At 39.6% G+C, this 13915-nt stretch overlaps 1 protein-coding gene across 5 annotated transcripts in view; it reads right to left on the reverse strand.

Moving 5' to 3' along the window:
• Window positions 1-13915, reverse strand: part of ACYP2 (acylphosphatase 2) — a 330224-nt gene that overhangs the window by 16239 nt on the left and 300070 nt on the right. The window contains exon 5 of one of the 5 annotated variants that reach the window (XM_055240447.2): window positions 4006-4079. The exons of the other annotated variants lie outside the window; for them this stretch is intronic. Within the exon in view, the coding sequence (XP_055096422.1) occupies window positions 4043-4079 (37 nt within the window). The 3' untranslated portion in view covers window positions 4006-4042. The remainder of the gene's footprint in view (window positions 1-4005; window positions 4080-13915) is intronic. 5 annotated transcript variants of the gene reach the window in all.

A 13915-nucleotide genomic window follows, 5' to 3' on the forward strand; every position in this document is an offset into this window, starting at 1 on the left:
TTTACAAAAATATAGAACAAAATAGAAGGTGAGGAAAAAATATGTATCTTCCTAATAATCTCTGCAGGTTATAAAACAAAGTCATTGCTAAATCCCAATAAAGGTGTTTCTGCCTAGATTTTGAAAACTAAAATTGGGTGTAGAATTGTCACCCTAGTAACAAAAAATTTAAAGAGCTTGGGCCTGTTGGTTGACTTAAATCTGCTGTAGTTTTCATAAATAAATCTAAGTTATTAACAGCTTGGTGAATTTTTGGCAAATAAGAGGACATCATCAATATATCCAAGTTGCCTATCTAGTGGGAGGTGACAAAGTAGAAGAAGGAAGGATGCGAGGCTGAAAGGTAGAAGGGAGAAACATTTCATGGAAGAGGTTGAGAGAAATGTAATTTGACTTTAAGGTGTGCTCAATTTCGCAGACACCATTAATGATCACAGAATATCTAGCAACCAGAATCAAAATGTAATTTAACTTCATTATATTACACCTCCCTCTTTTGAATTGAAAGCTACTTATATATAGTTGATAGCTGTCATTCTTTAGTTTTCCAAATGACTTTTAGATGATGAGGCTTTGAATAGAATTAAAAGCTTGGAGTTGCAGAAGTTACAACCATGAAGCTAAAGCCAGTAGGTGGGTCCTGCTGTGGAAGAAACTGGACTCCCTGAGATTGGGTCTACAAAGTGCAGTTTGGACTTGGCAGTCATCCACATAAGGCCTCAACCTTTGGGAGCCTCTTCTAATTACACACTATTTCCTGCTACAGCTAAATGTACATCACAGAAAGAAAAAAATAGTTAGCAGCTTTCTGTATGATCCTACAAGGCACTGTTACATTGGTGGAGTTGCCAAAGCTCTTCACTGGTCAAGGAATTGATCCTAAAATCTCTCCGTGGAATGATCAAGTTTAGGGGAACAAACACCTGATTTCATAGGAGATCAATTTATAAACTAGAATACCATGCATCATTTATAGTAGGCAAGTATATCAGCCATTTATAAAATAATTTTCCTTTTGAGGGAAATGCACTATGCACTAATGAGACAGAATTACATTAGATTGTTCTTTCTCTAGCCTAGGTGAAACCTGGCTTAGCCTAGGTGAAACCTGGCTTAGAGAATATATATAATGATAGTATCCTTTTCCCCAGGAAGTAGTGAAGAAATGGTAATATGGCCCACCTTTTTAAAAACGACACCACAAGGCCGGGCACGGTGGCTCACGCTTGTAATCCCAGCACTTTGGGAGGCCGAGGCGGGTGGATCACAAGGTCAGGAGATCGAGACCACGGTGAAACCCCGTCTCTACTAAAAAAATACAAAAAATTAGCCGGGCGTGGTGGCAGGCGCCTGTAGTCCCAGCTACTCGGAGAGGCTGAGGCAGGAGAATGGCATGAACCCGGGAGGCGGAGCTTGCAGTGAGCCGAGATCACGCCACTGAACTCCAGCCTGGGTGACAGAGCGAGACTCCGTCTCAAAAACAAAAACAAACAAACAAAAAAAAACAAAAAACTACACCACCCACTGCTTTTCACTTAACAAATCACTACCTTAGACAAGTTAATGAGGCTATAGTTTTCTTTTTAGTTGCTCTGTTCCTATACGGAGGATATGCCTTGGTCACCTGCATTATGCTGGAACACAGTCTGTTTCTGTTTCTAGGGTAAAGAAAAGGGAAAGCCTATCACTTAATTGTAGTATCTTTACAGACCACATCTTAAGGCAGCTTGCTTTGAAACAGGTGATTTTGTTTCCATTTTGGAAGGCAACAGGTCTGATATTTTCCCTGGATAGAGGAAAGGTGAAGGGAACAAAGCCCTCTCTAAACTGTGGCTACAGGAGTGGCAGGCAAGTGCAAGAAGACCCCTTTTCCACAGAGGGAATTAACCCAAAGGGAATGACTGAAAGGGTCATTATGTTCTCCCAGACAATCAAGCAGCACAGAGAGTAAACATGCTGTGGAGGGAATGTTCCCAATACTATGGGTGCTGTTCAAACTACCCTCACACCTAGAAATAACAAACACTGTTTATCCTGCTTACAAGTCTGCAATTTGGTCAGGGCTCAACAGGGAAAGCTCATCTCTGCTGTACTTGCCAAGAGCAGCTCTGAGGCTGAGGACTGGAATAACTGGAATCACTTACAAGTCTGGCAGGTGATGCTGGGAAAACGCAGTCAGCTGGGTTCTGCAACAGCTCCTGCTCCTCAGTCATCTCCCTCTATCCCTATATGACCTCTTCAGCATGGCGGCTTCAAAGTAGACAGACATTTTATGTGTGTGTTGTCACAGGGATCCAAAGGCATGTCCAGTAGAGCCAGGCAGAAACTGTACTGCCTGCTCTAACCTAGTCTTGGAAGACAGTGTCACCTCTAACACATTCTATGAGTTTGAAATCAGTCACTAAGTCTGGCCCATGTTCAAGGGGAGGGAAATTAGATCCCACCTACTGCGGTCTGAATGTATCCCCCCAATTTCATATGTTAAAATTTAATTGCCAGAGTGACAGTATTAAGAAGTAAGGCTAAATTTAGGAGGTGATTAGGTCATGAGGGGGGGCCCTTATGGATGGGATTAGCCACTTATAAAAAGGGCTTGAAGGGGTAAGTCTGTTCCTTCCATTCCTTCCAGCTCTTCTGCTATGAGGACATAGAGTTAGCCCCCTCTGGAGGAAACAGTGTTCAAGGTGCCATCTTGGAAGAAGAGATCAGGCCATTATCAGACACTGAACTTGCCAGCACTTTGATCTTGGACATCCAAGCTTCCAGAACTGTGGGAAATAAGTTTCTTTATACATTACCCAGTCTAAGATATTTTGTTATAGCAGCACAAATGGACTCATCTTTAGTGAAAAGAGTATCAAAAAATTTGGGAACATGTTTTTAAATCACCAGGGTAATTTTATATAGTTAAATAATTATGTGATAGTATACTATTTACTAAGTCATTCATTCACAAATACTTATGGAGCTTTTACCATATACTGAATAAACATTGCTTTTTAAAGTTAAGAAATTCTAGATATTATAGCCTGAGAAAACTCACATTTGGATATGATTTTATGTATTGAGAAGGCTGTATTTTGTTTTAGGCCCGTCTTTGAAAGCGCTCAAACCAGCACAAAATCTCAGATGAGGACAAATCCATTTAGAGAGAAGTATAATCTAAACAGCATAAAGATTTTTATTAGAATTCATTTAAAACCTGAGAAAATGGAAGTATAAATCCTTAATCAATACAATTATATTCTAGAAAAGTTATCTGTTGAGCAAAGTAGTGTAAAAACAGATCATCTTTTCTACCAATTTTATATTTTCAGTTGCCTGGTATGTGAAAGGAGGATTGTTCTCTGATAGACATAGATGACTATTAGTTAGGGTTAGATTCAGCTTTGAAGCACAGTAATACTGGCTTGAAGAAGGTAGTTTACAGAGAGTCCCCCATCAGGGACTCACATTAAATGGTTCAACTCACATTTTTTAGACTTTCTGGTGGTGCTAACACGATAAACATTCAGTAGAAATCTTACTTCGAATGTTGAATTTTTATCTTTTTCCAGGCTAGCAATATGCATTGATGTTCTCTCAGTGTTGGGCAACAGCAGCAAACCACAGCTCCCAGATCACGAGGGTAAACAATGGATACTCTACAGTGTACTGCATTGCCAAATAGTTTAGCCCAACTGTAGGGTTGGTCTTGAATGCCTGGGCTCAAGAAATCCTCCCATCTTGGCCTCCCAAAGTGCTGGGATTATAGGTGTAGGCCACTGCGCCTGGCCCTGAGCACATTTAAGGTAGGCTAGGCTAAGCTATGGTGTTCAGTAGGTTAGGTGTATTAAATGCATTTCTCACTTAAAATATCTTCAACTTACAATGGGTTTATAGGTACATAACCCTATCATAAAGGAATACAGATGCTTCTTGACTTATCATATAAAGGAAGCCTGAAGGTGGGCAGTCCAGGACAGGTGTGACAGCTCCATACTTTCGGAGACCTTTCCAACTCACCACTCCATGATTTCTAGGATGTTGTCCTCCATTCTCATCACCCAAGATGAATGCTAAAGTTCCAACCATTACATCTGTGTTCCAGACAGCAGGATAGAAGAAGACAAAGAGGAGGAAAATGATATATGTTTGCAGTATGTTAAAAAGGTTTTCTAGCAGCCGCCACACAATACTTCTGATTACATCTCATTGGCCAGAACTCAGCTACAAAAGAGACTGAAATGTTGTTAATGTAGGCTTTATTCTGAGTGGCTGTGTGCCCAGTAAAATCACATGTATTACAATAGAAGAAGGAGAGGATGATTACTGGAGGACAGGTAGCAGTCTCAGCCACAGGGTGGAAATTGAGTGTTCTGTTTTGGACACAGTAAGCATGAGATGCTTTTTAGACACCTAAGTTAACAACAGAATTTAGGAGAGAGATTGAAACTGGAATTATAAATTGGGAACTGATTATAGATGATATTTAATGCCACAGGGCTAGATGGCAACACCTGGGAATAAATGGAAACAGAAGAGAAGTGGTCAGCAAGAGGAGCATCCCACAGAATAGGCTGAGAAGATGCAGCGAGTGAGGCAGAAGGAAAGCCAGGAGACTGTGGTATCCTAGAAACCCAGTGCTATGGTCTGAATGTTTGTGTCCTCCCAAAATTTGCATGTTGAAACCTAATTCCTAATGTGTTGGTATTAAGAGATAGGGCCTTTGTGAGATGATTAGCTCATGAAGATTCCAATGGGACCAGTACCCTTATAAAAGACGGCCCAAGAGAGCTTGCCAGCCCCTTCCACCATATGAGGGCACAGCTAGAAGGCAAAATCTTGGAAGCAGAGCAGAGCTGTCACCAGACACCGAATCTGCTAGTGCCTTGATCTTGAACTTCCCAGCCTCCAGACCTGTAAGCAGTATATTTATGTTGTTTATAAATTACCCAGTCTATGGTATTCTGTTACAGCAGCCTGAAGAAAATAAGATGCTCAGCAAAGAAGGTATTTCAAGAAGGGAGTCTCAACAGTCTCATTGGCTGCTGAATGTTTAAGTAACACAGGCCAAAGAACTGATCACTGGATTTGGCAAGTTCAAAGTCAAGGACACTAGTTGAGCCTGGTTACAATGGAGAGGTAGAAAGCAAAGCCTGCTGGGAGGGAATGAAGAGAAAAATAGGTGGGTGAGAAACTAGAAACAGTCAACATAGCTTTATCAAGGAGATGTGCTATAAAGGGCTGGAGATGATCTAGCTCTAGAGAACACCTTTTAAAAAACAATTGTAGGTACAAGAGCATATTTGTATGCCTACGGTAGTGATGGGATGAAAAAGGAAAAGGTGATGATGTGGAAGAGAGCAATAATAGAAGTAGAAAACCAGGATCCAGGGTACAGCTGAGTCACAAAAAAAGTGTACAAAAAGGAGTGACACGGAGACACACAGAGTTTAGACAGGAGAATGAAATAAGGGATAAGAATTAGACCAAGAAGAAATACTAGATGAATAGATTCTAGCAGTGGAATTGAGGGTAGCAAATGCTCAAAAGATAAAGAGGATTCTCTTGAGGGCCACCTCAGATAGACCGGTGGTGGATGTCTGGAGCTGTATGTTGAGGAGACGAGCGAAGCTTTGTCCAGGCTCCATGGGAGAAAGTGCAGTGATCAGTGATGTGTCCCCCAGTATTCTGACCTGAATCGTTCATGGAGCCTGCTTTGGCCTATAAGCATGTGGATGCTTTTTATGAGTCTGGCTTTGGCTTTTAATTATATGTTTTTTTTTTTTTTTTTACAAAGCTTAAATCACATTATAAGAACTATTATAATCTTTTCTACTTAATATTAAGATGTCACTAAGGCTGGAGTGCAGTGGCACGATCTCAGCTCACTGTAACCTCCGCCTCCTGGGTTCAAGCGATTCTCCTGCCTCAGCCTCCAGAGTAGCTGGGATTACAGCTGCCTGCCATGACGCCCAGCTAATATTTGTATTTTTAGTAGAGACGGGGTTTCACCATGTTGGCCAGGCTGGTCTTGAACTCCTGACTTCAGGTGATCCACTCGCCTTGGCCTCCCAAAGTGCTGGGATTACAGGCATAAGCCAGTGCACCAGGCCAAAGATAGTTTTTTAATGTTAGTAAATCAGTATCTACATTCTCTACAGCATCATTTCAAATGCTTCTTAGTCTTCCATTGTATGGGTAGACTCCATTGTACTTAATCAATTTCCTGTTGTTGGAAATTCAAGTTGTTCGAATTGTTAAATAATTATAAATGTTAAAATACACTTAAATATTTACTTGTAAAACTCCTACTATATTACATCTACTTTATGATCTAGAAGGCACTATGAAGTCATGGTTTAAAACTGTGGGCTGTTGAGTCAGAGCCAGACCTCTGGGATTCTAAATCTGTGTCTCAATGTCTTCATCTGAGTAAAATGGGTTTAATAATATTTATACCTTACAGGAGTGTAGTGAAGATGAAAGGAGTTAATATATGTGAAACACTACACACAGTCCTGGGGCATGGAAGGCATGCAATAAAAGGTAGCTCATACAACTGAAGGGGCTCATGTCTACCCATCTCTGCCCTCAGTGCTCAGCCCAGGGGTTGACAAGGTGTTCAATGAATTGCTTGTTCAATGAGTGATTTGTATAAGATCTTGGTAACAATATTAAAAGGTTATAATCCTAGTCACAGAGATAGGACTAAATTAGAACTCTTTAATCAAAATCTTGAGGCAAGATACTCATATCTAACAGGAATTGTATATGTATGATAATTGGGGTAAGTTTCATCTTTGTTTATTTTCAATCATTTGCGTAGTAGGATAAAGCCCAAAATGTGTCATAAATCACTGAATTGAAAACACCACTGTGCAAAATATAAAAAATGATTTCAAATCAACCATGCTATCTTTAATTTGTGAATGTTAGACATATTTTTATTCTTTAAATTATTAATTAAAACAATAATGTTTGATCATTGTAAAACTTCAAACAGGATATACAGGAAGCAGGAAGTGAAAGCTCTCCTTTCTCATCTCCCAGCCCCACTCTTAGATATGGCCACTCTTTGAAGGTGTATTCTTTCACACCTTTCCTGTGCATATACAAGTACACACATAGCTACCTGTGAATATGTCCATACAGAGGATAATCAGCATTTAATTGTAAGTCACACAGCTCTACTTTCATATTTAAGAAAAAGAAACTTCTCAACAATTTCCATCAGAAAAAATTGTCACTAGTCTGGTGTTTTTATCCATTAAATCTTTGTTTCTAGTGATTTCTCCAGGAGTGAGTGGTTCATTGTAGTTAGCTAACCATGTAAGAGCAAGCCAAATGTTTTTGTTCTATCAATAAGGAAGTGAACAAGTTTCCTTAAATGTTCGTAGGAATAGATGGAGAAAAACATGTGACCTGAACTAAGATCAAACGAGGCAGAACTTTGTTCCAGGTCAGAAATAGTTTCAGGATCTTGACATTTGACCACAAGGGCCATCTGCTTAGAGCGGGGCAGAGCAAAGCAAAATGTGGAGCAGGGTGAGGACCAAAGGAGGAGTGGATGAGAGGTTGGAAATTGTCTGAAAATGTTAAAGCTGATTTTAGTTTCCCGTCGTCCGTGACGGTGGGATTTGGTGGTCATTTGTTATTTTATTTATTTTATTTAAAGTCTCCAATCCCTAACCCCAACAGATACAGGAGCGTAAATATTTTTATTCTTTGAAGGATTTGGAGAACTTGTATATTCTTCTGTTATTTCATGAGAGATTTTAATTTACTATTTGAGTCAAAAGTTTGAGGCAAAAAAAATACTTAAATTAACATATATTTCACTACCAAGAGAACTGGTGTCTCCTGGGTAATGAATTATGAATAACAACAGATGAAATAAACAGCAACAGTCACTTTGGCTCCTTTGTGGAAGAACATAAGATATAAATAAGTAAGTGTATACATGAAAAAAATGAAAATAAACAGTAATGATGCTTGCTAATTGTGTTGCCTGCTTCTGTTACAACTCATTCATTCTAAAAAAAATAATTAGCTGATAGGGTAGAATTACTTTTTTTTTTTTTTTTTTTTTTTTTGAGACGGAGTCTCGCTCTGTCGCCCAGGCTGGAGTGCAGTGGCGCAATCTCGGCTCACTGCAAGCTCCGCCTCCTGGGTTCACGCCATTCTCCTGCCTCAGCCTCTCCGAGTAGCTGGGACTACAGGCACCCGCCACCACGCCCGGCTAATTTTTTTGTATTTTTAGTAGAGACGGAGTTTCACCGTGGTCTCGATCTCCTGACCTCGTGATCCGCCCGCCTCAGCCTCCCAAAGTGCTGGGATTACAAGCGTGAGCCACCGCGCCCGGCTAGAATTACTATTTTTATAATCTTGTTCAAACAAATTGAATTTGTGTAATGGAAAAAAAAGAAAACTTAGTAAAGCATTTTTCATAATCTAGGATCTATGTTGCTACAATCTGTATTTAACTCCTTAGAAAATGGTCCCATAATCAAGATCTCCTTCCTAGTTCTCTCACTAGGAGTTGTAGCACTCTCATTCACAAGAGTAAGCTTTTGATTTTGGCTTTTTAATTTTACTTCGTAATACCAGAGCCTAGAAGGAACTTCCACAACACAAAAAATCGAGCATAAGGGTTTCACCAGACTCTATGATTGGTGATTTCTGCCACATGATATCTTTGCTACTATAATCCTAAGGAGATAGGAAGTCTTACTCGACTGAGATATTGTCTAGCCACCAACATCATCCCATCTTTACCTGTCCTGGGTATCATCATGTAGGCTAGTAACTTGCACCCCTTAGCCTACTGACAGAGACATCTGTATCTCCTATAACATCCATTGACTATACATGTGCACTGTGGCAGCACCACTGATTTGCTTTAAATACGGTACTTAATTTGATAACTGAAGTAAATAAGAATTATCTGGCATCCAAGGCATCAGAATATATCCCACTGTCAGGAAAAGGAAATTGATCCCTGACTTCTGAGCTGCAATGACAAAGTTAATCATAACTGGACTCTACGATTGAGACTAATCAGATATTGAGTCAAGGTAATCAACTGGAGTTGATAATATATAGAATAATCTAGTTTTGAATAGTGCTTTGCTGTTTTCAAAATGTTTAAATTATTTCATTTAAACCTCTAACTTCTCTCTGAGGAAGGTATTATTATTTCCATTTATAAGTGAAAAGACCTAGCCTCATAGAGATAAATTCCTCTTCTTGGTGATGTTTCCTTTCCCACCTGGCTTTTATATACCTTCCCTCTATGATTCTGACACCTGGTAGATTCTCTTCAAAGAATTCACAAATCAATGATGCTACCCACTCAGTAGAATATAAATCTACCTTCCAGTTACCATCTCATTTCTCTTTCTTCCTCTCAATTAAGTTTCTTAAGAGTAAAATATACTTAATGTCTCTTCCCAACTTCACACTAACTCTTCAACCCATTGAATCAGGCTTCCAAGCCTACTACTCCACTAAAACGGCTCTCAGGAAGGTTGTCACAGACCACCAAGTTGCTAAATGAAAGGCATATATTGTTTTGCCATCTTACTTGACATTTCTCCTTTTCTCTGCCCATGGCTTTTGGGACACTACCCTTTTGCCTCCCTCCTGTGTCTCTAAGTGATCCTTCTAAGTGGGAGTTCCTTTTTACTTTGTTCAATCCTTTTGGTGTTCTCTAGGCTTAATTTTGTGTTCTCTTAATCTTGATTTACTCTCTAAATGACTTCATCTGAACCCACATTTATCATGAAAGCTGCAGCTTCATATACCATTGCCTACTGAACCTCCCCGCTTGTATCCTATCTGCCTCCACCTCCATGCCCCCTGCCCACCCACAACTCCCTTACCCAATGTGCTCTTCCTCCTGCATTCTGAAACTTGGCAGAATCTGGGCAGTCACAGACTTTCAACCACCCCTGGACAGTCAATCAACCATGATGTCCTCTTGATTTTAATAATCTTTCATATCTCTCTCTTCTTCACTCTGATTATCCCTGACTTACATCAGGTTCTCGTCTGTTTGCCAGGGATGTGGGTCAAGATTGCCTTGGAGGCTTGGGGCCATTCCTTAATGGGTGCAATGAAAAAAACAGATTTGTGTCTTTCCTATCATGGTGTTTGGCTCTGGATATCTCCTATTGTTGGGTCTCAGTGGTGGGTCTTGGTCAGGAATGATGAAAATTACAAACCGCAACTTGGATTTGTCTTCCCTGTAGTTGAAGTTTATCTTAAAAAGGGCATGTAAGAAGATAAGATACCAAATCTAAAGCATTTAACAAATAGATAATAGATACCTATTCTGTAATCTGTGCTAAGCATCTGGGCTACAAAGACAAATATGGCATGGTCCCTGTCCCCAGTGCACTCACGTTCTAGTGGGAAAGCCAAATGCTTACAATTCCACATAATACATGGAATGATGAAGGAATGTGAGAAATGTTCTCTAAGTACAGGAGAGTTTTCATCCATGTATTCATTTTGCCTTCATTGCATTAAGTGTGTGAAGTGGGGAGGGAGGGAGCGGCAGCCTGGCTGACAAGGTAGAGTAGGGCTTCCAGAGAAAACGCTCTCTATCTTGCAGAAACCTTGAGACTGTAGCTATGGATCCTGCCACTGGGGGTTCTGGGAATTCTGTTGGCTATTTTCTCACGTGGTAGAATTATCCCAAACAAGTTACACGACCTCTGTGATTTCTAATTTCCATAATTCTAAAATGAAAAGTCGGTTAAAATCGGGAGTTGGCAAACTTTTTCAATAAAGGGCCAGATAGTAAATGTGTTAGGCATTGTGGTTCATGTAGCCTTGGTAAATGTGGTAGGCTTGTGGTCCATATAGCCTTGTTGCATTTACTCAACTGTGTCACTATAGTGCACAAGCAGCCACAGATAATACGTAAACAAATAAGCCTGGCAGTATTCCAGTACAACTTGATTTACAAAAACAAGCAGTGGACTGGATATGGCCCACTGGCTATCATTTGCAAGCTCCTGGACTAAATGATCTCCACGATGCCTTTCAGATCTGCCATTCCATAGGTTTGTGAAACAGCAGTTCTTAAATTCTTGATATACTTTATATTAGTTTTTAAATATAATTTTGTTGTTGACCACTAAGAAAATTTTAATGTGGCATTAAAAGTGGTAAGATTTGAGGTTTAACTTATGATGGGTCAGTAAGCTTCTCTCTGTTCCATGACTACGCATCACAGACATCAACAAATTCATGGCCCTGCAAGAAGCCACAGAGCTCTGTGACTGGACAAATGTCATTCTTCCTTGTTTCTGAGAACACTACCTCAGCACATGCTTCCCTAATGATAGTACAGCAGTATCTATATACTGACATTATTTAGTTCCTTTCAAAAGCTAAAATTATTTTTAAGAAAAGTTGTTAATGTAATATCTGGCAATAGAAACCTATAGGTAAATAGGTATGTTTCATTATGAAACTTTTAAATAAGCCAAACTGATTTTTATGGCTACTAAGCAAAAGAATGGTTTTAAAAAAAGTATGCTGTTATGCATATAAGCTAAAGCAGAATCGGCAAACTGTGTATGTCATAAAAGCCAACAATTCTCTACTTTTCCAATGGTAGACATTGCTAATCAATCCTAGCAGTTTTCACCACAGACTCTGAATGGATTGTCATAATTATTCCAACTCACTGAGCCAGGAAACGATACCCAGTTGATTGGCATTACCCTTCCAGATAAAATCTATTGTCACAGTGCAACAGAAGTTACTATACTTTTTCTATTCCTACCACCAATTTATTCTTGCTAAAAGATATAACATTGGCTTCAGCAGCTATAAAATTCAACACAACAAAATGAAGATAGGGTAAGTCTCACTAAAAACCTTTCATAGAGAAAAACTTGGCATTGTTTATTGAAAGACTTAAAATGGGCTGAGCACGGTGGCTGATGCCTGTAATCCCAGCAATTCGGGAGGCTGAGGCGGGCAGATCACCAGGTCAGGAGATTGAGAACATACTGGCTAACACTGTGAAACCCCGTCTCTACTAAAAATACAAAAAAATTAAGGCCGGGCGTGGTGGCTCACGCTTGTAATCCCAGCACTTTGGGAGGCCGAGGCGGGCGGATCACAAGGTCAGGAGATCGAGACCACGGTGAAACCCCGTCTCTACTAAAAATACAAAAAATTAGCCGGGCGTGGTGGCGGGCGCCTGTAGTCCCAGCTACTCGGAGAGGCTGAGGCAGGAGAGTGGCATGAACCCGGGAGGCGGAGCTTGCAGTGAGCCGAGATTGCACCACTGCACTCCAGCCTGGGCGACAGAGCAAGACTCCGTCTCAAAAAAAAAAAAAAATTAGCTGGGCATGGTGGCGGGTACCTGTAGTCCCAGCTACTCGGGAGGCTGAGGCAGAAGAACGGTGTGAACCTGGGAGGCAGAGCTTTCAGCGAGCCGAGTGAGCCACTGGACTCTAGCCTGGGTGACAGTGAGACTCTGTCATAAATAAATAAATAAATAAATAAATAAATAAATAAATAAAATGTGCATAGTAGTTGGAGACTTGGGGATGTATTCTCTTTTTGGGTACGTTTGAAACTTCCTATAATAAAATGTTTTTAAAGCGTTCAATGAAGATAAAAATATCATGGTAGATGACAAGTAATGTGTTATTACATAAAGGTAAGGTAAAATATAAATTAAGAAATAATATAGAACTGAAATAATGAATGTTGCCTAATTGTAGAAAGCTTCGTGCCTATGATTAGCACATGAAATTATAAAACAAATATCATTATTGAAATCATTTTTTTTTTTAGATGGAGTCTCGCTCTATCACCCAGGCTGTGGTGCAGTGGTGCAATCGCAGCTCAGTGCAACCTCTGCCTCCCAACTTCAAGAGATTCTCCTGCCTCAGCCTCCTGAGTAGCTGGGATTACAGGTGCATGTCACCACACCCAGCTAATTTTTGTATTTTCAGTAGAGACGGGGTTTCACCATGTTGGTCAGGCTGGTCTCAAACTCCTGACCTCATGATCCACCGACCTCAACCTCCCAAAGTGCTGGGATTACAGATGTGAGTCACTGCACCGGCCCATTTTACTAATTTCTTAATAGGCATATTAAAGGATTTGTGTGTGTATGTATAAATGCATTAAATATCTCTGGAAAAATAAATGGGAACTATTAAAAGTAGCTGTCTCCTAGGAGGGAAAAGGAAGGAGGGAGAGTTATTTGCCACTGAATCTCCCATTATTCCTTTTGAATTTTTGTACATCTTGCCTGTGTTGCCTTATTAAATAGATAAATAAAATGAGCATGCACTTTGATTCAGTGATTCTGCTCCTAAAATTCTATCCTAATAATCAAGGATGTAGGTAAAGATTTTGCCTCAAGAATGGTCATTACAGCATTGTATGTAACAGGAAAGTGTTTCAAGCAATTTAAATGTCTAATAATTAGGAATTTTTATATGTTATTTCCATATATAAATAGCCATTAAATTTGTGAAGATGAATTTTTACTAATACATAAAGATGTTTGTAATATGGTATTATGCTTTTTAAAAAAGCAAGTTACAAAACAGGATGTAGCATATGACCCCACTTTTGTGAGAAAATAATATATGGACAGGAAAATATTTGGGAAATGTGCATCAAACGGATTATAGTGGTTACCCCGTAAAATAAGGATGGCTTTCATTCTTTCCTTTTTTCTTTACTTATTTTCAAATTTCTCCAGTAAATATCAATTTAAAATTAACAAAAGATTATGAAAGGGTTTGAGAAAATCCCTAAAGGAACAAAAACAATTTTTCTTGTGTGGTGTGTGTGTGTGTGTGTGTGTAAGAACAATCTGAACCCAAATAAAAAGATGAAATGTAGTTTTCATGATCAAAGTCAAAGTCATTACAATAAATGCTGAAAT

Source organism: Symphalangus syndactylus, chromosome 14, assembly GCF_028878055.3.
Source record: "Symphalangus syndactylus isolate Jambi chromosome 14, NHGRI_mSymSyn1-v2.1_pri, whole genome shotgun sequence".
NCBI lineage: Eukaryota > Metazoa > Chordata > Mammalia > Primates > Hylobatidae > Symphalangus > Symphalangus syndactylus.